At 36.4% G+C, this 27,665-nt stretch overlaps 1 protein-coding gene across 1 annotated transcript; it reads right to left on the bottom strand.

The window, feature by feature from the left end:
- Positions 1-19,191: 19,191 nt before the first annotated feature.
- On the bottom strand, positions 19,192-19,774 carry LOC127105111 (uncharacterized). Its single transcript, XM_051042279.1, has one exon. The coding sequence runs from the start codon at positions 19,578-19,580 to the stop codon at positions 19,311-19,313; it is 270 nt and encodes an 89-aa protein (XP_050898236.1). The 5' UTR covers positions 19,581-19,774; the 3' UTR covers positions 19,192-19,310.
- Positions 19,775-27,665: the final 7,891 nt, after the last annotated feature.

Here is a 27,665-nt window from a genome sequence, read left to right as displayed (position 1 = left end):
AGGCTACAGTCAGCAAGAAGGTATAGATTTCTCTAAAACCTTTTCACTTGTTGCAAGGTTAGAGGCTATCAAATTACTTCTCTCTTATGTTATTAGTCATAATATCATTTTATATCAAATGGATGTCAATAGTACATTTTTAAATGGTGTCGTTTCTGAAGAAGTGTATGTTAAACAACCACCTAGGTTTGAGGATTTAGTTCACCCATATCATGTTTTTAAACTTAAGAAATCACTATACGGTCTCAAATAAGCTCATAGAGCTTGGTATAAGAGACTGAGTAATTGTCTATTAGAAAATAATTTTCAAAAAGGGCAAGTTGACACTACATTATTCTAAAAGACTTTGAAAAATGACATCTTAATTATCCAAGTGTATGTTGATGATATTATTTTTGGTTCTACTAATGTTACTCTTCACAAAGAGTTTTATGAGTTAATGCAAATTGAGTTTGAAAAGAGTGTGATGGAAGAAGTGGAGTTTTTCCTTGGAATTCAAATCAACCAATGCAAGGATGAAGTCTATGTTCATCAGTCAAAATACACAATTGAGTTTCTGAAGAAATTCAAGTTGGATGACTGCAAGATCATAACTACTCTAATGCATCCAACATGCAATCTGAGCAAAGAGGAAAGTAGCACCAAAGTGTGTCAGAAAATGTACAGAGGTATGATTTGTTCTTTACTTTAGCTAATATGTTATAAGCCAAATATTTTATTCAATGTATGTATGTGTGAAAGATTTCAGTTACATCCTAGAGAGACTCACTTAACAAATGTTAAGAGAATTTTTAGTTATCTGAAGGGAACTACTAATCTAGGACTACTTTATAAAAAATCCCTAGGTTACAAGCTAGTTGTATTATGTGACGCTGACTATGCCAGGGATAGAATTGAGAGAAAAATCATCAGTGGAAACTATCAATTTATAGGTGAAAAACTAATATCATGGTCTAGTAAAAGACAAACAATTATTGCTTTGTCTATAGCGGAAGCAGAATAATCTCAGTTGCTAAGTGTTGCACACAATTACTTTGGATCAAATATAAGTTAGAAGATTATCAAATCAGTGGAAACCATATTCCAATTTTCTATGATAATATTATTGTTATGTGTTTGAAAAAAAATCTTATTCAACATTTTGAACCAAGCACATTGAAATTAAACATCATTTTATTAGAGACTATGTTCAGAGAGGTGTAATAGATATACATTTCAATGATACTGGTCACCAATGGGTTGTTATATCTACTAAACCTCTAGTTATTGAAAGATTTGATTTTATTAAAAAGAACTTGAACATGCATTTTGTAAAAGAATAGTGTTCACTTCTGAATGATAAATCAAAGTCTGATGATGATTAGAAGTCACTATGATTAGAGTATGACTCAGCTTCTAATGAATAATAGGCTCTAAAGCATCTCAGTCTCTGATGTTCGGAATCTGATTATTTTTCTCTGATAACATTTAAGTGGAAAACCTTTTTATCTACTTAGTGACATTTGTATCACTTAAATGACATGTATTTTAAATGTTTTCTAATGTGAATATTAGCTATTGGGTAATAACTGTTGGATAATGATGAATTTGTTTTGAATATTGTGCCTCGTGCCCATTTTTCATAAATTTGTTTTGATCAAGACTAAAATCTCTCTTCACTCAAAACACTTAAATGTTTCAGCATTCACACACTTCTCTCACTTCACAACCCACACTTCCGTTCTAAAGCCTTCTAAAAAAATAACTCAGTTTTCACAAAAACCTCTTTAGAACCCTAAAAACTTCATTGCAATGGCATCTAAATATACTTCTAAGCAAGCTCAATTGACTGTCGAATCTGGAAAGGGATTCCGTTTCTAGCCCTGAACAATGAAGATCGGAGAAGAAGAACTAAAGTTGATTATGGAATAAATCGTTGATTTCGAATATTTTGAGGTAAATGGGTATCCTCTGAAAGAACATTTAGAAGTTCAAGGATGGACGCACTTCTTTTATATACTTAATGGTCCAACCTATCCCTACTTGGTTAAAGATGTTTGGGTTAGGGTTGGGGTCTATGATGAAGTTGCTGCATCTTTTGAAGAAAAAAGGAAGATTGTTGAAGATGAAGATAATAGTGGGAAGTTAAGAGCTGAGATGGGTCTGAAAGAGTTTAAAGAAGTTGAAATCATATAAGTTGTAATGGGTGTTGATGTTACCATCACTCGGAGGGATATCGCCAAGATGATTTATGTAGATAATGAAGGAAGATGCATTATTAACACCTAAGATAGCAGTAAACATGCTCATTTGATCAAATAAAGCTTGTTTTCAAAATTTGAAGACTTTGGTAAAGTGAAGAATATGCACATTTCATATAGACTTATGTTCAGAATAATCATTGGTGTTTTGATCCCTAGAGAAGGAAGTTGTGATCAGATCTCCTGGGATCACAAGCATTTCATATGGTTTTTGGTGAATCATGATAGGCTAAATGTGTTTGCTTACATCTTCAACCATATGTGTGATGCTATCAAAGAAATCCAAAATCATGACAAGAAGAATGTTCCTTATGCCAGTCTTTCATCTAAATTGTTCCATCAGAGCAGAATGATCAATGCTCTGAAGGAAGATTTGGCACTCAGGATCTAGAAGAAACATATGGTAACATCCTTTATGCTGTTAATCTGAGCCATATGAAGATCATTGAAAAAAGGGTGTTATTATGATAGAAGCATATCTATGCATCAGAAGTGGCAAGACTGCTTACATTAAGGATTCTCCTTTTATTTCCATGTTGTACAACCCTGAGGTGATTCAGAAGTTTATCAAAATGAAAAGAAAATAAATTGGTATCATTTTGAAAATGAATGATATTCCAGATGCTCCTGAAAATACTTACTAGCCTTCAAGAAAGAGGAAACAGTTTGCTTATAAAGCTCATAAGGAGACTTAGAAGCCGCCCAAGAAAAAGGCTTCAACATTTATTCAGAAGGAGGTAAAAGAGATAGTCTCTTTTGTTATTATGATTCCTCCAAGACAAGAAGTGGAGTCACTAGTAAAACTCCTTAGAAGATAACCTCTTATGATATAAAGGTTGCTCTTGTGAAAAACTAGAAGCTCATGAAGATGGTTTTGCAACTAGAAGAAGAAGAAGTAAAAGATGAACAACCTCTGGTCAAAAAGACCAATAAGGTAGTGGAACAGGTTCAGAACCTGATGAGATACTTTGTTAAAGAGGGACCCAAGTTCTTCTCTTCAGAATTTAAGAATATGGAAGTGGAAGAGCCTTATATTGTTAAGGTTCTGGTAGAGCAAGCTCTACAAGTATAAGCTAATGCATAATCTATTTTAAAGGAAGTGGAGGGATCTGATGGTGCTTCAGAGACTCAAGATCTTGAAGCTACTGTGAAATAAGACATCCTTATTGAAGCTACAATTAGTGTAGAAGCCTCAAATGCTGTAGAAACTGCAACAATGGGTATGATTTATGATCATATCTCCGAGTCAGTTTTAAATTCTTCCAATCCTCAACCTGAAACCAAAACACCACCCCTTCATCCATCACCATAATATTCCTCAGAATACACACTCACACCCAAACATGAAGGTTTTGTCATGACCTCTCCCAAAGCAACCTTTGAATTTGATGTTGACGAATCAGATCCTTATACCATTAGTCGGATGCTCCTGAACTTTACTCGACAATAAACTGTCCCTAGAGCACCCGTCTTAGAGAAACTGACAAGTCACCTAGTTGGTGAGTTCACTACTGAATAAAACCAACTAGTACTTTACTCAAATCCTGACCAACTGTATACATGTATTTTTGACGCCATGAAATTAATAAGCAGAATAGTGTTTTCGGCAAATGGAGATGCTTGCAAAAAGAAAAAAAACTGGAAATATATACTTGAAGAGCATTTTCAACAGTTTAGTTAATAAGTGTTTTCGACACTTCGACAGATTGGTGGTTCGATATTTCGACAGAAGAAGATGTCTGCAGATGAAAAGACGTCTTTGACAAGTATGGATGATGTTATGATATTTCGACAATTCGACAAGTCTGAGGAGACGCGTCGTTTCGACGTAAAGCGAAAATTCAAATTCAAAAGAGTTATAACGTTTGGCAGAAGACGCGTGGAAGCACCTGACGAAAGGAAGTCATGCAGAGAGCCAAGTGTCATAGTTTTAGGATTTATTCGTTAGTGACAGTTATTTTGTTTGTATATAAATAGGATAGTTGTTGTCAGAATGGGGGTGTGAAAACTTGTACAAAATTCCTGTAAAATACTCAAAGTACCCGTGTGAGAGAAATGAGTCTTATCTGGAAAATGTACGTGTGAACAAACACCATTTCTTTAAAGTTTTATCTTATAAATTTCAAAGTTCTTTACCAATTTTCCTTTACATTTACCAATCATTTATCCTTTGCGTTTACTTTATGCAATTTATTCTTCACAATTTATTTTTCGTCATTTATCTTAGTCTTGTTAAGTTTACTTTTACTTAAGCACTTTTAGTCAATATCTTTCGTACATGAAAGACTTAGTAAACCAAATAAAGGATACAAAGGTTGTTCTAAAGAGTTACAAAGTTATTTAAATTTGCACATGTCCTAGGATTTGTATGGTTGATTCTGCAAGTAACCCTATTCAATAAGTTTTGGAAAACCAGAGGTTGTTCGCCAAAATCAACAGCGAACAAATTGGCACGCCCAGTGGGACCAGTGCAAAATCTAAAACTTAAATAATCTTTAGTCAAGGTTTCTTCTTCGTTGTATGAGACTAAGAAGCGGTAAATTATCCGTATCTGACGTAGAAAGACCTAAAAGAACGAGAGTAAGGAAAATGGCGAGTCATCCAAATAATCCAAATAATCCTAATCCAAATGAAGCCATCCTAGTATCCAACCATATCCCTTCGACAGGAGGAAATGTGGGATCAGTTCCTGTGTCAGAGGTTGTGCCTTCGTTAACAGGGTCAATACCAGCGGTTTCAATATCGCAAAATGCGCCTAGTCCGTCCATTAGGGCGCTACAAATGCCTGTTGGGACACCTCCTCCTATAGGGAATGCTTCTAGGCCTTTTGTGACAAATTTCACCATGCCTCTGTCTGGTAGGGAACAACCATTTGGAATGCCAACTTCGGTAATGGCAAATTTACACAATTCGCCGGTACTATATTCTGATTCTATGGCCAATATGTCTTCACCATTACAAGGGTCAGGATATGGCGGAAACATGATATGGTCCAAATGTTGACACAACAAATGGGGGCGGTGTTTAATCCTCTAATACAAAACACCACTCAAATAAACCAATTGTTGGCAGCGCAAATGATGCGCATTGCTGACTTTTTTGGGGTCCCTCAAACCCGACACAGAGAACAAGTGGTTCAGGACCCAGTGGTGGCGGTCCAAGAAGAGCCTACAATAAATCAAATACCTGTAGATAATCCCCAGGCAAACGTCAGAAACCAAGAGGAAGTAGTCGAACAACCTCGTGTCAAAAATCCTGTTCCACAAGAGCCTAGAAGGATAGTAGTCCAGAGAGGCCAAGACGCTGATGCTGTGTTGCAACAGCGAATCCGGTATAATAACTTGCCTGCCGAAAATAATTTAGCGGCCATTGTCGAAATGATAATGGCACAAAATGGGGTAAACGTAGGATTACAAAGGCCCAATTACGCTTCCCCATTGTCGGAATATATTCTGCAAGAAGAATTGCCCCCAAGATGGAAAGTTCCTAAGTTCACCAAATTCTCAGGGGATACTAGTGAATCCACCATAGAACATTTAGCACGTTATCTGATTGAAGCAGGAGAGATAGCCCGTGATGAAAATTTGAAAATAAAATACTTTCCTAGTTCCTTGACGAAAAACGGGTTTACTTGGTTTACATCCTTGCCTGCAAACTCAGTGTATACGTGGACCCAATTAGAGAGGTTATTCCATGAACAATTTTACATGGGACAAACCAAAATAAGTCTGAAGGAATTAGCCAGTGTTAAGAGAAAATACTCAAAACCAATAGATGATTATTTAAATAGGTTCAGGTTGCTAAAGGCTAGGTGTTTCACTCGGGTGCCAGAACATGAGTTAGTCGAAATGGCCGCAGGGGGTCTAGATTATTCTATAAGAAAGAAACTAGACACTCAGTATTTAAGGGATATGGCGCAATTAGCAGATAGGGTGAGACAAGTCGAAAGGTTAAGGGATGAAAAATTTAGAGCAAATAAAAAAAAAGGGTGGCCTATGTAGGGGTATGTCAAGATGATGAATACGACGAAAACGAACCAAGTAACTTCGACGAACAAGAGATTGACTTAGCAGAACTGAAGCAAGGCCCACCATATTCATGTAAAGTACTAACTCCGTCGAACGGAAATCCGGTCGAAACCAATGATAAGTTTCCTAAAAGAACTTATACGTTCGACATCACCAAATGTGACGAGATTTTTGACTTATTGGTTAAAGATGGTCAATTAATAAAACCACCAGGCGCTAAAGAACCGCCTGTGGAACAACAGAAAAAGAGAGGTTTTTGTAAATACCATAACTTTCTGGGCCATAAAACGTCTCGGTGTTTCCTTTTCAGGGATCTCATTCAAAATGCTATCCGTGACGGAAGGCTGAAGTTTGGTGATAAGCCAAAACAACAGATGAGGATTGATTCGAATCCCATGCAGCCAGTCGAAGCCCATTATGCTGAACCATCCATTGTGAATATGGTGGAGGTCGAAGTTGCTTCTGACGGCAGTTTTGAAATGGTGGAAGCTGCTGGAGGTTTCGACACTAATATCAACATGGTTGAGATTGCTGATGATCTTACAAACCGGAACAAAGTTGAAGTTACTGAAGGCTTTGACGACCAGAAAAAGATGGAAACCACTGAAGGTTTCGACAAAAAGGACAATGACAATATTGCTGAAGATGTTGTAGATCGACAAGGAGCAAATTGGGATTGCTTGGGACAGCCAAGTGGGAAGTACGATTATCTCGCGAAATACACTGCGCCTGCAAGTTCTCGTATCGACATCAATGCAATCCAGCCAACCGGGTGGAGGGATTTACCTTTGAGAAACAATGAAAAAACAACTGAGACAACTAACAATCCCCCTATCATCAAAAAGAAGGTTACTGAAGACCTCACTATTGAAAACAAGGCTACTGAAGGCCTTGATCCTAACCAAATGAGGATAGGTGATGTCGCAAACTGCGTCAACATTATGGGACCTTTCAATAAAGAGGTCACAGGAATCAAAGTAGAAGCTGTGGATGGTCCTATGAAGCCTGTGACCGGTGGAATCCTACGTAGGGTAATGGAGGACCCCAAAAGAAATTCGAACAAATGTTGCTGCAAACATGGTCCCAGGAACATATCTTGGTGTTGCTGCCCAGAAAAGGAATTTGACCAGATAAAAAGAAATGGTGAAGTCGAAGAAGAAAGACTTATTAAAAAAATGAACAAATTAAGCATTGTTGACGGACGGAATGTTGGGGTGAATATGGTGGAAGTGTCTCAGAGAAACCAGGCAGAAGTGGATGAAGATCGTCGTCGAGAGGAGTACCAAAGGCTGGCATATCCTAAAGAAGAGGAAAATCTAGTGGAATTCATCAACAAGTGCCAAAAGATGAGGACTGAAGTGATGTTATGCCCACGTTGCAGTGCAATCTTCGACAGGAAGGCAACAACCAATCTGGAAGCAATGGATAAAGCTAGGAGAAAAGGAAATTGAGGGACAACATGATATGACCCAAGAAAAAGTGATCATCACCAATGGAGGCATGGAGAAAGACACCATAGCACTTAGAAACCATCCAACAAAGCAACGGATGACAAATGGGTTCAACCCATTAGAGATGCTCAAGGACAGAAAAATGGAGAAATTTTGAAGTTCAGAGAGGCACTTCGATGGAAGGTAAGAATGAGGTGGAGAAGCACAAGCCGAGACCATATCCTTCAGAAAACTACAAAGGAAAAAACCCTATGTCAAGATCCCAATGGAGAAGATTCCAGAGGCAGAAGAGGGTAGAAAAAGAAGCTGCAGAAAAAAGCGTGATTGGAAAAGATGCTGACAGCAAAGATAAAGCAGAATCCAGTGACAATGCTCAGATAGTAAACAGAGAGGAGTCCTTCCACCAGATCAATCCTGGCAGCATGGTCGAACCAGTGGTGTCCAAAGAGAAGGTGCAAGAAGACGACGAAATAACTGACAACTTCGAATCTGACTCAGAAGCGTCCTTTAATGTGATCTGCAATGTGGTTTCTATCCTCCCTAAAGATTATGATAGAATCATGGAGGTCGAAGACGAGGAAGATGAGATGGAAGAGGAAACAATGGTACATAGGCCCGTTTGCTACTACGTCATGAACAATGGTTGCGTCGAAGAACAGAATGCTTTCTTCGAAAGGCCAGATGATTCCATGAAGGCACATTTAAAGCCTTTGTTCATAAAAGGAAAGGTTGAGAATGTTGGTGTAAACAAGATACTGGTAGATGGTGGAGCAGTAGTAAATTTGATGCCTCATTTCATGCTAAAGAAGATTGGGAAGGATGATTCAGACGCAAAATCTCACAACATGGTGTTGTCGAACTATGAAGGAAAAGTAGGAACCACTATGGGCGTTATCCAGGTGGATTTGACTGTTGGAACCATAACAAGGCCAACAATGTTCATGGTCATTGCTTCAAGGGAGAATTACAACTTACTACTTGGAAGGGAGTGGATTCATGGTGTAGGAGTCGTACCTTCTTCAATGCATCAGCGAATAGCCATCTGGAGACCAGACGGAATTGTCGAAAACATTGAAGCTGATCAAAGTTATTTCATGACAGAAGTGAACAATGTCAACAGTCGAAGTTTCGACAAGAACCTGGCTCACATACCTACGTGCAGCCCAGCCGAGTTCGACCTAAAAGCAACAGACAACGCCTACTGCTCCATGTACCTTCATCCTACACATGATTTTCAGTGGGACAAAGAAGTAATTGGCGAATCAAACTACATGTGGGGAACTACTCATATAGCGCCAACAGGATGGGGAAGCGAATTTGATGATGATGAGTAAAGAATCAGCGCTCGAAAGAATTACGGCTTACATAGCCGAAAACAAACTCAAAGAGGCCCTTGAGGCCGAAGTAAAATATATGATTGTCGAAGCCAACAAAGAAAATTCCAACGAACAATGTCCCCAAAGAGACGTTGCAGAAGATTATGATAACAACCAGATGGGCGAATGGCAACACCAAAAGCTTGACGCCATTTATGATGACGAACCTCTGGGGTTCGAAAAAGATCCAGTGTCAACTAATGTGAAGATGGTGGTGCAGGATCCATTAGAAGAAATAAATTTAGGACTGGGGGCAGAAAGTAGACCAACCTATATAAGCGTAAAGATGGACCCCCAGTTCAAAGTCGAAATAGTCCAGTTGCTGAAAGAGTTCAAAGACTGCTTCGCATGGGATTACGACGAGATGTCTGGTTTAGATAGAAGTTTGGTCGAATTGCAGCTGCCAATAATGGAATGAAAGAAGCCAGTAAAGCAGACACTAAGACGCTTCGCACCAGAGATTCTGTCGAAAATAAAAGAAGAGGTCGAAAGACTTCTAAAATGCAAGTTCATCCGCACAACCAGGCGGGTGATTTCTTAGGTTTTGTGGTCCACAAGAAGGGGATCAAAATAAATGAAAACAAAGCCAAAGCCATAATGGAGGCAAAAGCGCCATCAATGAAAAAGGGGTTGCAGTCTCTGCTGGGGAAAATCAACTTCTCAGAAGGTTTATCTCCAACCTTAGTGGAAAAACGCAAGCCTTCTCTCCTCTACTTTGACTAAAGAAGGAAGACTTTGCATGGGGGCAAGAACAACAAGTTGCCTTTGACAAAATCAAGGAATACCTGGCTAGTCCTCCAATTCTAATATCTCCTTGTAGAAAAAGAAGTATGAGATTGTACATTTCGGCATCAGACAAAACATTAGGAAGTATGTTGTGCCAAGAAGATGAGAATGGCGTCGAAAGGGCTATCTATTATCTCAGTAGAGTCCTAAATGATGCTGAAACTAGATATAGTATTATAGAAAAACTATGTTTATGTGTATATTTTTCTTGTATGAAATTAAAGCATTATATAAAGCCTGTTGATGTGTACATTTCTTCTCATTTCGACGTAATAAAATATATGTTATCTAAATCTATTTTACATAGTCGAATCGGAAAATGGGCTTTAGCATTGACAGAATATTCCTTGAAATATTTGCCTTTAAAGACTGTGAAAGGACAAGTGGTTGCTGATTTTATAGCTGATCACTCTATAAATGAAAATGTAGAGTATGTCGAATTAGAACCATGGAAACTGTATTTCGACGGTTCCAGTCATAAGAATGGAACTGGTGTTGGGATGTTGATTATTTCTCCTGACAGAATTCCAACAAAATTCAAGTACAAAGTTGAAAGTCTGTGTTCAAATAATGAAGCAGAATATGAAGCTTTGATTGTTGGACTTGAAATATTGTTGGAATTGGGGGCAACAAGAGTCGAAATAATGGGTGACTATGAACTGGTGATAAAACAGTTGACTAAAGAATATAAATGTGTGAAAGAAAATTTAATCATGTACTTTGTAATAGCCAATAGACTTCTCAAGGAATTCGACAATGTGGCCTTTAGGCACATTCTCAGGGTGGAGAATCAAGAGGCAAATGACCTTGCTCAACTTGCATCTGGATACAAAGTGTCGAAGGAAAAGTTAGAAAAGGCTATTGAAGTCAGAGGAAGAGTCATATCTACCAGATTGTCCCCATCAGATTTGGAGTCAATAAGATTAGGATATGGTGACGAAGAAAATTTTGAGATATTCAATATAGATGATTCAGGAATTGAAGACTGGAGAAAGCCCATCAAGGATTATCTACAAGACCCAAATCAGAAAGCCGAAAGAAAGGTAAAATACAGAGCTTTAAGTTATGTACTTTTTGGAAACGAATTGTTCAAAAAGACTGCAGAAGGAGTCTTGTTGAAATGCTTAGGTGAATATGAAGCTTACATAGCTTTGTCGAATGTGCACAGTGGAGCGTGTGGCGCACACCAAGCAGGTCATAACATGAAATGGTTATTATTTCGACAAGGAATGTATTGGCCAACACTGCTGAAGGATTGTGTCGAATTTACAAAAGGTTGTCAAGAATGTCAAGTACATGCAGGCATACCACATGTTCCTGCAAGTGAGTTGCATTCAATTATAAAGCCTTGGCCATTTAGAGGTTGGACTTTAGACTTGATTGGTGAAATTCGACCAGCCTCTTCAAAAGGGCAAAAGTACATTTTGGTTGGAATAGACTATTTCACTAAGTGGATTGAAGCCATACCATTGGTAAATGTGGATCAAGAAGCAATTATAGATTTTATCCAAAAGCACATAATTTATATATTTGGGATACCAGAAATAATAACAACAGATCAAGGATTTGTGTTCACTGGTAAAAATATGCAGAAATTTGCACAAGAAACAGGATTTAAACTCCTTACTTCGACACCTTACTATGCTCAAGCCAATGGACAAGTTGAAGCAGCCAACAAGGTAGTGATAAATTTGATCAAAAAGCATGTGGGGAGAAAACCTAAAAACTGGCATAAAACTTTAGATCAAGTTTTGTGGGCTTTTCGAACATCTCCAAAAGAAGCAACGAATTCGACTCAATTTAAGTTGACCTATGGACATGATGTAGTTTTACCAGTCGAAATATATTTGCAATCAGTTAGAGTTCAAAGGCATCATGAAATCCCATCAGATATATATTGGAGTATGATGATGGACGAATTAGTTGATTTAGACGAAGAAAGGTTGCATGCGTTGGATCTAATAAAGAGTCAAAAAGAAAGAGTCGAAAAGTTTTACAATAAGAAAGTAAAATTCAAGACCTTTTTAATTGGTGATCTTGTTTGGAAAGTAATCCTTCCTATGGATCGAAAAGATAGATTAATGTGAAAATGGTCTCCTAAGTGGGAAGGACCTTTCCAGATTTTGAAAAGTTTTTCAAATGGTGCGTATGAGATTGAAGAGATAGGAAAAGACGAGAGAATCTTAAAGATAAATGGCAAGTATTTGAAAAAATATAAGCCAATATTGCAAGAAGTAAAAATAGCAGTAGAATAATTGTGAAAATAATTGTGATAGCTTTGCCAAACAAAAATGGCACCAAAGTTATTACAAAGAAAGCCTCAAAGGGCTGAGAATTGTTAAACTAATTCGACTACAATTTGATTCTAGCAAAAACTTCCTTCAATGTGGCAAATTTCTTTTTCTGAAACTGGAGTCGATGATCACAACTACTTTTATGGGTAGAGAGAGTCTCAATCTCTTGACTAAGTTGCTGAGCCCTTTCTGCATGTCGAATACCCACCTTCAGTTCGTCGTCAATCTCATTTTGCTTAGGTTGCTGTATGGATGCTTTGCGCTTTTTCTCTTGGGAGATTTTTTCTTGAAGAACAACTATTTGTTTCTCCCATTTCTGGATATTATCATCACAAGCAGAAACTTCTTTGATATAAGTTTCAGAAAGCTGCTGCAGCTTTGAAACTTCGTCAGTCGAAGTAGCAACATCATCCCATTCAGCAACTTGAGTCTCAGATTTTGTGGAGATTTGCTGGGAGAGATCTCTTTGATGATGAAGGTCTGCAGTCGCCAAGTCAATGAGGGTCATCAGCTCCATCACAAAATTGCCAACCTCAGCAGAAGTTTCCAAGACGTTTATTTATTTCAAAATCTTCTTGAGTTCAATATGAGCAGTGGTGCTTTCTTCTAAAACTTTGAAAAAATCAACATCAAGGATTTCATCTTAATCTTGGTCAAGATGTTGTCAAGAGATTGCGCTTCAGAAGTGGCCCCAGAGGTAGTCGAACTGCTTTGCGAAAAATCTTGAAAATTGTGACGAGCGTTAAGCATGGCCTTCAGATATTCTAAGGGTTTCTGCACCTTGAGACTCTCAAGCTCTTCGCGAGAGAAACCAGTCGAACCAGTTGATATGGCACTTCCTTTGGTCTGGTCAGGAGCGAGTTGAGTGCTTCGCCCTAAAGTTTGCCCAACATCCGGTTGTTTCGACTGGTCATCCTCATCTTTAGCAGTTTCTTCTTCATGGTCATCTTCGACCCCAGTTTCCATGTCAGTGTCATCGCCCTTATTTGCAGCATTTAATCCTGGATGAGGAGGAGAATCGTCTTCAGAAGCTTCACTCATTGTAGCGTCGAATTCTGCTACAGTCTGCCTGTCATGATCATTTTTGGGGATATCTTCTTCTTGGACTGTCTCTTCCAGAGTTTTCTCAAGTTCAGGATTAATTTTTGTCTGCGCCATCTCCATTGTTGATCCTTTTGTCGAATCCTTCGGAGAAGTGGACGTCGAGCTGACAGTTTTGAGAGCAGAACCACTATCAGGTTTTGGTTTGTTTTTATCTATAGGTTTTCCTTCGACAGCCAATTGTTTCTGAAAATAATTCTAAGTTAGAAGAAAGAAATGCAATGAAGATGAACATAGATAGTCGAAATAAGGATTTACCTCAGAAATCTCAGTATTAAAACTAGATTTCCCACTCTCTATATCCTTCGACTGAAGTTTGGCAGTTGGAGTACTTGAAGAATCTTTTTTAGCTGACTTAACAATGGATCTTTGGGAAGAGACCCTCTTGATTTTTGTCTTCTTCTGAGGAGGGGGGTTTGGCTCTGGAGATTCATCACCAAATTCTTCATTGGGAACTTTCTCCTCTTCTTTCTTTCTTTTTTGGACTGGTGGGGGCTTTCGACTTACCTAGTCATGCAAACCAAAGCCGGTTAATTTCTTAAAAGGAAAAAGAATAAATGAAAAGGGTGAGGTTTGTACCTTTGTCGAAGGTTTCTTAGCAGCACTTGGTGACGCTTCGACGGAAGCTTTCTTGGTAGGGATCTTTACGGCTAATGAAAGAAAGGAAAATTAGAAACAAATATAAGAAATGCATGATAATACAGTTAGAATAACAAAAGAAAAATCGTGTTTTCTGTTAACACCTTCAAGAATGGGACTTTCCACGCGAACGTGTTCTATTCCAATATGAAGGTGTCCTTGGTAATCGTCCAGATGATACTTAGTCGGAACCACACACTCAGCAGGTTTTTTGTAATGTTGACGAAGAAGTTTCATATAGTCCCCACAAACGAACCAATCTGGAAATGGAGGGCTTAATGCCACGCCAAACTCAGCAGTTGGTAGAGGAGGAAATTTTGGTGGATGACAGCTGAAAGCCAGGTCATAGCGCGCTTTTGGTCGAACATGTGAAGGCAATGACAATTTTTCAAACCTCTCCGTCAATTTATGTTTTAAAATTACTGCTGCTTCGCGTATGGTTCGACTAAGATCATCAGGTCTATACACGGTTTCAAAATATTTTTGAAATTTTTGTATTTCTTTAATGTGTCTTTCAATACCTTTTTTGGTCCGATCCTGCACGAAAGCAAAAGCATTTGTTAAATGTGTGGTGAAGGTTGTTACGTCAAAAAATATGGTAGAAAAATAATCCTTCCACCACTCATCAAACTCAGGAGTACAGAGAAAAGATGGTCGAAAGATCACTGGTCGAATATCAAGAGAATCATCAGTTAGCTTCTTCGACAGCTCTTTGCTCTTATCTTCATTATGAAAGGAGTTGTAAAAAATGATAGATCCTTTCTTTGGGAAGATGGGTCGAGGTTTTATTTGGATCAAGCCAAACTGTCTAGCAACGAGATTGGGTTGGTAGACTATCAAAGCTATTTGGGTTTTGGTTACGTTATGATGGGAAAAAAGGAGCCTGGGGGTTAAAAATGATTCCCAAACATCCAAAAATATATTCTCATCCTTCGGCATTTCCAAGGGAAGTTGTTGGGTAAACCATTCAGGTCCAATTTTTCTACTAGCAAAGGGTGCCATGGTCGAAGTAAAATGATACCTTTTGGCAAACATCATGACATAACCGTTGAAAGCTTGTCGAAGGCTAATTCCTTCATCAGTTGGCGTTAGTTGCACCAACCTAGGCCATTAGACAATCTTGTCCTTCACTTTTTCGTCGTTCACTTCGTGTTTTACAGGAAGAGAAGCTTCAAAGGTGGCATTGAGCCATAATTGTAAAAGCCAGAAAGGTCCTGACAAATTGATTTTACCTTTATCTTTGATGGTTTTCAAAAAATTTACACTCTCACTCAAGGATTCGTAAAGATTCGCCAAAATCATTTCACTTAAGCATAGTTTGGTTCCTGCGTGAAGCTGATTGGCCATAGTGATGAATCTTTTGGCAACTTGGAGGGAACGGGAGCAAAACACATATTTTGTTAGCCATAGAGTCAAAAAGGCTATATGTTCGACATCCGAGACTTCTGTGGTATCCTTGTCATGATAATGAGACATGAATAAAGAGTATGGAGCAAAGCTAGCGTCGAAAGCTATAGAATCTTCATTTAGATTGGTGGGGTCGAAATCTATCCCATTGGGGTGAAGGCCAACGATGGCTGCTGCGTCGAAGAGAGTGGGTGTGACCATCCCATAAGGAAAGTGAAAAGTGTTATAGGTACTGTCCCAAAAATAGAGGGAAGCTAAAAGCATATTGGGGCAAATGTTGGGTCCTACTCTCGACAATTGAATGAGGTCGAAAATACCTATTTCCTTCCAGAAATCTCCTTTAATCTTTTCAACCTTATCTAGCCAGGATAAATAGTCTTAAGGGTCTTTCGACCATGGACAAGTTCTAAAGATCCTAGCCTAATTCAAATAAGTTAAATTCAACTCTCCATCGCCAGTCGAACTTTGTGGGTCAATTTGTTCTACAGTTTTCTCTTGAGGTTGAGGTTTTACTCCAGCACTTATGGGTTTGGTACGGAAATAGGTGGGAAAAAATTCTTTCAGACGATCTGGTTTAATATCTGGATTGGGGAGTGGACCTAACATAGCGTGACAAATACCAGAAACAAGAACAAGAATTAATACTTGGGATTTGTAGATACATTCCTTCTCTCTCTCTTTGGGAGGTTCGGGAACGTATTGTTGGTTTCCAACAATCATTGGTCCATTCAACTCGTGCACAAGATGAAGAGTTGAATCTTGGGTCTTCTTGGAGTGTTTGCGGATGGAAGATTTTGGAGGAGCCATTGTTGAGAAGAACAAAGAAATTTTTTCAGGAAAGTTGAAAGTATGAAAATGGGTATGAAGAAGAAAGTTTGAAGCGTAAAAAAAGTTTCAGAGAAAATAGGTTGTGAGTATTTATAAGGTAAGATGATAAAAACGTTTGAGTTTTTGATGATAATCGTGGGACACGTGGCTGAATCACAACGGTGATGATGAGGATGTGGAAGTTGAAAAAGGCCATGATGTTAGGTTTAGGAAATGATGGGGGTAAGGTCTAAACGTGGGCTAGACATGACGTTTTTTGAAAAAGTGTAATGATAAATCTGTTTGGGAACTTGAGATTATAAAAGCTTGAAAATAGTGGAATTAAATGACATGGCATCGAAATATTGGTTGACAACAAATGATTGTTTCTCCAGAGTAGTCGAAACATCTTTGCTGGGGGGCAATTTGTATACATGTATTTTTGACGCCATGAAATTAATAAGCAGAATAGTGTTTTCGACAAATGGAGATGCTTGCAAAAAGAAAAAAAAACTGGAAATATATACTTGAAGAGCATTTTCAATAGTTTAATTGATAAGTGTTTTCGACACTTCGACAGATTGGTGGTTCGATATTTCGACAAAAGATGTCTGCAGATGAAAAGACGTCTTTGACAAGTATGGATGATGTTATGATATTTCGACAATTCGACAAGTCTGAGGAGACGCGTCGTTTCGATGTAAAGCGAAAATTCAAATTCAAAAGAGTTATAACGTTTGGCAGAAGACGTGTAGAAGCACCTGGCGAAAGGAAGTCATGCAGAGAGCCAAGTGTCATAGTTTTAGGATTTATTCGTTAGTGATAGTTATTTTGTTTGTATATAAGTAGGATAGTTTTTATCAGAATGGGGGTGTGAAAACTTGTACAAAATTCCTGCAAAATACTCAAAGTACCCGTGTGAGAGAAAAGAGTCTTATCTGGAAAATGTACGTGTGAACAAACACCATTTCTTTAAAGTTTTATCTTATAAATTTCAAAGTTCTTTACCAATTTTCCTTTACATTTACCAGTCATTTATCCTTTGCATTTACTTTATGCAATTTATTCTTCGCAATTTATTTTTCGCCATTTATCTTAGTCTTGTTAAGTTTACTTTTACTTAAGCACTTTTAGTCAATATATTTCGTACATGAAAGACTTAGTAAACCAAATAAAGGATACAAAGGTTGTTCTAAAGAGTTACAAAGTTATTTAAATTTGCACATGTCCTAGAATTTGTATGGTTGATTCTGCAAGTAACCCAATTCAATAAATTTTGAAAGCCAAAATTAACAGCGAACACCAACCCAGTCTCATAAACACCATGTTTGAATCCCATATCCTTGTTTCCAGTTCAAAATCAAGTTCTAGTTCTGAAGTATCATAATTTGAAACTTTTGATATCTCACTTCAAGTCATTCCCCTTGAAATCACATCTTCTTACCCTCAACCTCAACTTTATGAATCTCACCGATTAGAAGATCAAAACAACCTTCATCAACGTGAACATCAATTTCATTATGAACCAGAAACCTCTGAACCACACATACAAGAAGACCAACCTCAACCAGAATCCTCTGAACCACAAATTTCACAACCTACACACTCTGAATAACCTTTTAGCTCTTCAAAAGAACAAGATGTTATGTCAGATACTGGCACAATAGTACTTTCATTCTATGAAGACCTATCCCACCCTGAACTAGATGTCATCCCTCCACCATCTCATAATCTGATCCCTCAACCCCACATCACAACCCAAATGGAAGAGTTTAGAACTGTAATTTTTGATAGAATTCAGGATTTGGTTGACGAGAGGCTCACAACATCCGACTCAATGACATACGCTGCTAAGTGGGATACTCTCAGAATCTCTTGAACATAGTTATGCAAAATCTAAAGAATTCTCTCTTTAGCTTCTTCCAATCAGAGGTAAGAGTAACTAGAGACTAAATTGGCTTCTATTGCTACAGATCAAGATGTTATAGGTGCTTAACTTCATCCAATTGTTGCTAATCAAGAGGATATGGAAGCTCAGTTGAAGAAAGTTGAAGAAACTCAATGCTCGGCAAAATGACATGGATTTTGATATCAAATCCATCTTAGAGCTTCTGAAGAAGCCCTAGACTTTAGAATTTAGAACTTCTTTTGTTTTGTTGTCTTTTTAACTCTTACTCATATTTTTGGCAATCTGACAAACTATATTCTTGATTTTATAATATGTTTTCTCAATATATTTTCCGCTTCCTTTATTCTGGGGAGTGTAAGCGTCTGTATCTGATAGTTAAGAACACTCTTTGCTTAATATTTGAAGATTATTTGACAGGGATTTTAAGATTAATTTAATTAATCTGGATAGAATTTAAAGAGGATTTACAAATCTCATCTCAAGGGGATCTAGATAGAATTTAAAGAGGATTTACAAATCTCATCTCAAGGGGATCTAGATAGAATTTAAAGAGGATTTACAAATCTCATCTCAAGGGGAGCTTACAAATCTTAGACGCTAGAGTTATTATAAAGATCTAGATTTTGAAAGATCAGAAACTGATGACCAAACTCTGAAGAGTTGGTCTCTGAATGAAATCAACCTTTGAAGATCCAGACTCTAAAGATTTATAAAGATTTAGACTCTTATGGTCCAATCATGATCACGTAAATGTAAGCATCTTTAACCTACAAAAACAATCCTAAGATTAACATAAATGAGAAAAAAGTATTAAACCCTATTTATAACAACAAAATTAAGCGGTAAATTGTAAATCCTCTAAACATAATTTAAAATAATTGTATACTTTCTGGTTCCACAAAATTACCTGATACAGACATGCTAGACCGATCAAATCTGTTTTGTCACCCTACCTTCAATACACCTTAATAGAGTTATTGTAATAAAAATCTTAAACTAATTATGTTTATATTAATACACTATTTTTTTCCTTCCTTCTATTCAGTGTTTCAATTCGACGTGGTGGAAATGGGATGAATATTCAAATTGATCTTAGCATCGACACTAAAATGTAAATCAATTTTTTGATAAACCAAAAGTTAAAATTGACATATTTAAAAAGATTAAAACATATATATTTAATATCAATAATTATTAATTCAGATCAACATTAAAAAACTATACAACCCCAAGAAATGTCAACCGTGACCTTCCCTTATGGAATGAATTTAATTAACTGGGACCCCAGCAGCTTAGGTACATGACCGTCCTCAAAGACTCCTCAGGCTGTTTTGCCTTATCATCTTTTAGTCTTTTAGAGATGATAGCAGAAGAATTGGAAGAAGAAAGCTTATTTGCCTGAGAGAAAGATCTAATATTGTTCTTAACATGTTGTTGAGCTGATTTCAAAGCATAGTTCCATCTACAGATGCCTTGGTCTTTCAAGGCCTCCACAACACCGACGCTGACAGCTACACTCCAAGCTCTGATTCCGGAACTCATCCTTTAGTGAAAGTATTTTGAGTGAGAATGATAAAATGGATGTGAGGTAGTGCTATGATATATTGGAGATAATGACCGAGGTTTTGGGAAAAACCATGGGCAGAAGCTAGTGGTTTTTAAGAAATTCAGTGGGTTGTTTTATGATGATTCAGCATTAAGTGACACGCATCCTGGGTTAATGAACGCGTGTTTTTCTAACATGATCTGTTGATATCTGGTAAAACCAATTAAGTTCAAATACAAAGATACTCACCCATACAAAATCTATTTGATATAATATAATTTTATATTAAATTAGTGAAATATAAAATTAGATATTTATGCCATCATTAACTACTCTCTCCGTTTTTTTAAGTGTTACTTTTTTTTAAAAAAATTATTTTTTTTAAATGTCATTTTAAAATTCAATATAATATTAATTTTAGTATTGTCAAAATTATCTCTAATAATTTATTATATAGAAAAAAAATTAAATAAATTATTATAAAGTTAAGGGTATTATAGAAAAATAATAATCCATGTTTAAAAAATAACACTAATCATTAATTGTTTTGGTATGTGTGAAAAGTAAAAAAATGATACTTAAAAAAAAACGAAGAGTATTATTCAATTTAATATAGTATAAAATATATATATATACACATATATAAATTTAAAATAAGTTATTTAGTTGTGAAATAAATAATAATTTCATAAATTCAATTAATATTGATTAAAAATTAAAATTTTAATTACAAACTTTGATTTTTTTAGACAATAGATGTTGACTCTTACCACTAGGCTACATAAATATGAACATGCTCTTTGTCTTGCATGGCGTTAAAACAAACCATTCACTAATAGCTATCATCAAACCATTCAATAATAGCTATCATCTCTCGGTGACGTAGAAACTTGTGACGATAGAGTTAATTCAACTGCAAAAAAAAAATCTTCAAATCAGATTTTCGATTCTTCGATTTCACAATTCTAACAGGGAATAATGTTGGATCAATAATCTATGCAATTTTTACCGTTTTGATTTGACTTTTGCATTCACGTGTTTTATTTTCCTATTCAGGTGTTTTCCAAGTCAAGGTTATTGTTACATAGATTTATTCGTGTTTCGTTGAATCGAATTGAAGGTTCAATTCATTACAACAATCGTCTCAGGTTCTTTCTTATTTTCGTTTTCGATTTTGTTTGTTTTTGAATCTGAATACCTAGTGTATTTTTTTCTAAAAATGAGTATGATTATGATGATTATTGAGTTGTTGTTGATGATTATTGAGTTGTTGTTAATGATAAATTAACACACATTTCTCTTGAAGGAAACAACTTCACAACAACCATTAATCTCACAAACTTAACCAAACTTCAATATCTAAGCATCTCCAACAACATGTTCAGTGTCACAAGGAATGAAACTTCTCCATTATGCAAAAATTACAATGGTTGATGTCTATAACAACAATTTCACTTCCTTGCTTCCATTAGGACTTCTTAGTTTGAAACAAAACCTCAAACACTTAGATCTTGGGAGTATCTTTTTCTTCCGCGAAATTCTGAAAAGGTTTGGAGAATTTGTTTCTCTTTAGTATCTTTCACTAGCTGGAAATGATATTACGGAAAAAAATCCCTAGTGAGTTGGGAAATCTAAGTAACTTAAGAGAAATTTATTTGGGCTATTACGATTCTTTTAAAGGTGGAATTCTAAAAGTGTTTCGAACTTTAATAAATCATGTTCATATATCTCTTATTCATATCACATAAAATGTTTGATTGATAATGAAAAAATTTGGTATAAGAAACATATGCTAAGCACATTGCTGAAAATTGACAGAGATGGTTGGAACATGATGAGAGCAAGAAGGAAGATTGTTGGAAGAATGATACGCATTGAAATCATATGTATATTTATGTTGTCATTAATTATCAAATATATCATGATATCCAATTCGTAATAATCAAGCTCTATTGCTTAAGAGATCAAGGGTTCGACTTGAAATAGACAAGTCATCACTAACAGCATCACATCAATAAAAAATTAGTCCCAATTTATAAAGGGGACTAAAATAAAAAAAAAACATAGAAAAGGGACCAAAATCACGGTGTTTAAAATGGGGGTGGGGATCAAAACTCAAAAAACTATATAAAAAAAAGGAAAATAGAGGGATCAAAGTTGCGATCAAGTCAGAATAAAATGGGTATTATGTTGATAGTAACTCGTGAGATGGAAAGTTAGTTGTATGCACGACTATGGAGTATTATCCAATTTGATAAGGTATAAAATGTATCTAGTTATACATGTAAAGGTAACCAGTTATACATATAAATTCAAAATGAATTATTTAATCGTAAATAAATAATGATTATATAAACTGAACTGTATTAAATAATCATAAAAAAAGGAACTCGTGAGATGGAGAAAGAAAACAAAGAAAATTTTGACATTTAGAAATAAAAAATTTATACTTTAAATAAAGACAAATTAAAATAAAATAGATATTGTCTTGATAGTGACCCGTGATATGGAAAGTTAGTTGTCTACACTATTATAAAATATTATCCAATTTGATAAGATATAAAATGTATTTAGATACACGTGTAAATTTGAAATGAGTTACTTAATTGTAAAATGAGCAATGATAGTATAAACTCAATCATATAAAATAACCATGTAAAAAGAAAAAAAAAACCTTGAGATGGAGAGAGAGAAAAATTGAAAGATTTTTGTCTAATAAAGAAATTGTTGATTAAAAGTAAAATATATATTGTGTTGATAATGACTCGTTAGTTGTCTAGACAATTTGATTAAATAGTTTGTTAGTTTTATAATTATGAAATATTTTTTACTAACTATGAATAAGATTTTAATAACCATAAAACAATTAAGTTTTACATTGAGATTAAATCTTGTCTTTTGAAAATTTAATATTTTTCAGTTTTTCTCTTCATTACATTAAAAAGGGATTCAATTGTTTATTTATTTATGCTTAGAAAAATAAAAAGGGAAAAAGAAAATTGAGAGAGAAATTTTTTAAATGAAACTGAGAAAATGGGAGAAATTTGAAATTTGAATCAAAAGAAGAAAAGGAAAAGTGAGAAAGTTGAAATAAAAAAATGAGTAAATGTGATGGAGTCACGTATCACGTTGTGGCTCATTCAGAATGTGAATAATTGATCCATTAACTAATTGCTTAATAGTACATAATGTAGTGTAAATTTTATTAACACAAAAGGTAATTTAGGGTATTTGCTAGTATCTTTAATTGATATATAATTGATTGACAGTGGATTAAAATCACTTTTGTTTTTTAATATATTATTTTATAGTCATTCTTAAAATTAAAATCGATATTACATGATGAAGCTAGCGGAAATATACCCGAACGTATCACATGCTCGAACTACAACAAAGTCGTCATCGAACTTTATTTATTTCCAAAGAAAAGGGAAAACATTGATAAACCCCGGGGGAAAGAATTATGTTGGGTAAGGAAGTCGGTTATGCAAGGGGAAGGTATTAGCATCCCTAACGTCCATGGTACTCCACGAGAACCATTTTGATTGTCCTTGCTCGAATGAGTGTTAGATCTAAAGATTACTCGCAGAAGAATGAGAAAAGGAAAATAAATAGATAAAGCGCTCGGTAAGGATTGGGGCCCTCTTGCCTACGTATCCTCATAGTGCAATGAGGAATTCAAAGCTCTGTAGTTCAAAGAACTAGTGGTGGAAGATGAAAAGAAGTTGTGATAATAATATGGTCTAAATCAAAGGATAGTCTTTTGAGCTCTAAGAAGGGTGAAACATGAACCCAAGAGTAAAGTTGGCTCTTACTAGTATGTGGGCTAGCATGGTTGCCGCTATAGGGTAATGCCGAAAATACGAAGAAATAAGTGTTTAGGAATGATCCAAACAACTCTTGGTTCACAAGGTGACGTAAGATGAAGCACAAAGGCCTAATATATTTGGCTCAAAGATAACTGATATGTCGCATGGAGTGGATGAAGGTCGAATATCAATGCATCATGGAGATGAATGAAATGAGGTGACCAAAGTCACAGAATTGAATATTTGGTAACAAGTGACTAAAGAAGTGTAATTTGAAACCGAAGCTAAAGGTATATTGGAATCCATAGGAAAAATGGGATTTGTACCATAGAGGGAAACAACGTTAACCAATACGTGGACTAGCATGGCTGCCACTATCTGATATTTAGTCAAAAAAGAAGGAATTAAATGTTTGGGTACAAGCCAAACAACTATAAGTAGAAATGTGGATTGCCGTTATATCGTCCTAAAAGGGTGTATATGGATAACCAAATAAAACTGTGTTTTGATGTTAAAGAAATAATACGTCACTGGATGAACGGTTTATGATCGAAGGTAGATAATGAATCGTGAAAGATATGAATGATGCCCTAAGGTGGAAGAAGGAATGATTAAGAGTATGATCACCAAGGATTCGCATCCTCGTTGTCGCATTACGCGAAAAACCGACGGGAAAAGACACAGAGCCGCCACCGTGCGTTATTTATCCCAAAGGAGGGAAAGGAAATGCTCGAAGTAAACCTGGAAAGGAATGGTCTCACGACCAGAGATCGATAGGATCGGGAGTCAGTTATGCGAAGGGAAGGTATTAACACCCCTACACATCCGTCGTACTCGACGGGATCCACGCTCTAAAAGAATAGAAGAAAGGTTGCTAGATAACTGCTCAAAAACTGCACGCACACTGGAATAGAACACAGAAAAGACGGAAGAAGGAGACTCGGCAGGATGTCGCATCCTGGGCCTACGTGGTTTGTTAGACACGAACATCAGAGTCGACGTAGTTCGGGGGTAGGGGAAACGTGCTCGCTAGGATGTCGCATCCTATGCATACGTATCTTCTCTAACCAGAGAAAGAATCAGAGCACTCGTAGCTCGGCTAACGCACGCCAAACTAAACACAAACAGGAAACCGACTGCCAATCGCTGGACTTACGTCAGACTCCAAACAAACAAAACACAAACAGGAAACCGACTGCCAATCGCTGGACTTACGTCAGACTCCAAACACACAAGAGGGTCGAAAAAGAAAAAGGGCGCCCGGAGAGATCAGCTCAATCTCCTGCCTACGTACCTCATCTGGTATGAGGATCAGGGCGACGTAGTTCCCCTTAACAGGGAAGGAACTTCTATCCTAACCAGAGACTATGGAGATAACAGACTACTAGGGAGACTACGACTCGAGCCTAGAAGTTGTCATGCATACGATCCCTATGTTGAGGTCTCTAATCCTAACTTGCACAGGGAGAAAGCTAGCCTAAAGTATTAAACAAGCACACACAAGCACAAGAGAGCAAGCACGCACACTATATGCAAACAAGTGGCTCATACAAGGCTGGGCTTTAGTCAAGGGGTCAAATCAACCTCGACAAACAAGCCAACTGGAAAGGGGTGTTGTTAGCTCTTAACCCTAACATTGAGAATTAGGGTGAAGCAGATGAAATAGGAAATGAGGGTAAGACCTCATAGCTCTTATCCCTGACCCGGGAGAGCTTGAAACAATGAAAGTGTGGGAGTCCAGAATGTGGGACTCTATTCCACAATGACTGACACAACAAGATTTTGGGTTTTTATTCAAAATGCATCAACACATGGTGTGAGCAAAATGAAAGACTCAACTGAATAACAGGGGATGGATTGCACATCCCTTCTATCTGCCAATTGCCTCTTAAGAGGACTTAACCTGCTTGGCACAAAATTAAACAAACAAGAACATGGCCTCTTAAGGAGGGCTTCAGACAGGTGCCTGCCAATAACAGCAGGTCTTCCAGACTACATGAAGAATAGGGATTATACCTAAGTGATATGCCAACCACAAGCAAAGCAAAGTTCAAATGAACTTAAAGCAACTTAGGTACCTGTGTAAACAACTAAACAAATCAGTACAACATTTAGACAAACAGACAACAGTCAACAACAAACAGACAATCCCAATGTACAACATATAATGCCATAAGGCAAACTCAAGTGAATTATCATCAACCTACAAAACAACCAAATGTTAGCAATCAATAGCAAATATCAACATTCAAATGATGAAGCAACATCAACCATGGAGATTAGGTGTTTGGTCCTGAAATTCAAACCTCACATGTAAGTCCAAACCACTAGGTCAAAGCCTAGGGTCAAAGGTGAAGAAAAAAATTCAAAACAGGAGCTAATATTCAACACAATGCAACTTCAAAAACATAGGGACATGTCCTAAAAAGGAGCAAATCAACATCATCAAGCAAATCAATTTCATGAGCAAGAGAAGTCACAGACAATTTCAAAGCACATATTTGGACATTGAGAATGAAAATTCCAAATCAAAACAGAAATGATTCAAACAATTATGGAAAAATTTATGAGCATTCAACACATCCAATACAATCATCATACAAAAAAACAGAATCAACAGAGGTCATTTGATATGGAAATGAAATTGCACAAGTTGATCATCAAATTGTGTGACACACATTGTCACACCATACAATCACATGCATAAAACAGAAATGGTAATTGAGAAAAATGCACAATCAAGCCTCAAACATCCATTAACATGTTAGGAACAATCATGCAAAATTTCATGGCATTTGGATCAATATCAAGCATTTCACAATGGAAAGAACAAGGGAATGTCACAAATGTACACATGTTCACATATTCTAACACATTTCAAAATCCAGCAATGCACAACTTTAGAATTTATCATCATAAAATAGAGGACATTTCAATGATCAAGTAGCAAAAAAATAGGGATTATTTGGAGCATTTTTCAAATTGTTATGAATTTTCAAAGTTGGATAAAAAAATTTGAAATGAAATGAACACATGTATATGAAATATGGAGGGAAATGGCTAAAGTGAGAATCAATTTGAACAAATACTGCACGCTGGACTCGAACTCGGTCCACATTCAAATGAAGCGCGTCACACCTGAAACGCAGTCATTTCATTTATGACTGGGCGTGCTGAATCATCAGTCAACAGCATAAGTGGCACGGTCAAAGCAGTATTGGCCAATCAATTTGCCAAACGGACGCACACGCAAGCAGTGAATAGGACAAAAACCCTAGGCCACTGTTAGGGACCAATTAGTACTACTTTTTATACCATTTTATTGGTCCCTTTTACCAAGTTTTGATGTAATTACACACTTTTATTCTCACTATTTTGTATAAATGCAATTAGGTTTAATTTATTTTGTTTTGAATAGTTATTTCACATATTTGTTAGTTTTGTAGAATTTTTGGATGAGAAAGCTTTGGATTGCAGCATCATAATATGGAAGATTTTGGATGAAGCTTGCAAAACAAGGAAATTGAGGCAGCTTCAGTTCGCCCCGCGAACAAAGTTCGTCCCGCGAACTGCATGACAGGACCAGTTCGCCCCGCGAACCCTGCGAATCCAGCAAACTGATTTTTGGGTCAAAAGTGCTGTTTTGAAGGCCAGCTGTTTTTGCCATTTTGGGTCTGCCTTGGAATTGCTTTTCTGCATTGGATGAGAATGACCAATTAAGGAAATGTCAACTCTTTTAGGAGAGAAAATACATTATTCTAGGGATTAATTATTCATTATCATTCATACATTGTTCTTGAGAGCTTTTGGAAGGGAGAAAAACAGAGTTTTTCTGCTTGAACTTTCTGCTTTGTAACAATGATGATGAGGAGCTAAACTCCCCTTTGTCAAGATTGGAGGTAGTAGCTATTCTCATCTGTTTATGTATTCACTTTGATTTATATATTTGATAAAGATTGTTGATGTATTGAATACTGTTTTTGCTTTACTTTGAAAACCAGATTTGAGTAGTTGTCGAGAGAGATTACTTGAGTTTAGACATAAAACAGATTTTCAAGTTGTGAATAAGTTGTAGAGATAGATTTATTCATTACTCTTCTTTGGTATTAAACATTAAAGATTGCTATATTGATAGTTAGGTGGAGAGATCGCCTAAGGATCAATATAGTGATTATCACAATATCATTTAGACATAAATGACTTTGAGAGGATACTTGAACATCATCAATAATCTTGAATCTATTTATTTATCATAAGGAATCATAAACATTT

The sequence above is a fragment of the Lathyrus oleraceus genome, chromosome 7, assembly GCF_024323335.1.
Source record: "Lathyrus oleraceus cultivar Zhongwan6 chromosome 7, CAAS_Psat_ZW6_1.0, whole genome shotgun sequence".
Lineage (NCBI taxonomy): Eukaryota > Viridiplantae > Streptophyta > Magnoliopsida > Fabales > Fabaceae > Lathyrus > Lathyrus oleraceus.
Note: the sequence above shows the minus strand (reverse complement) of the source record. Positions and strands in the feature narration are given on the sequence as shown.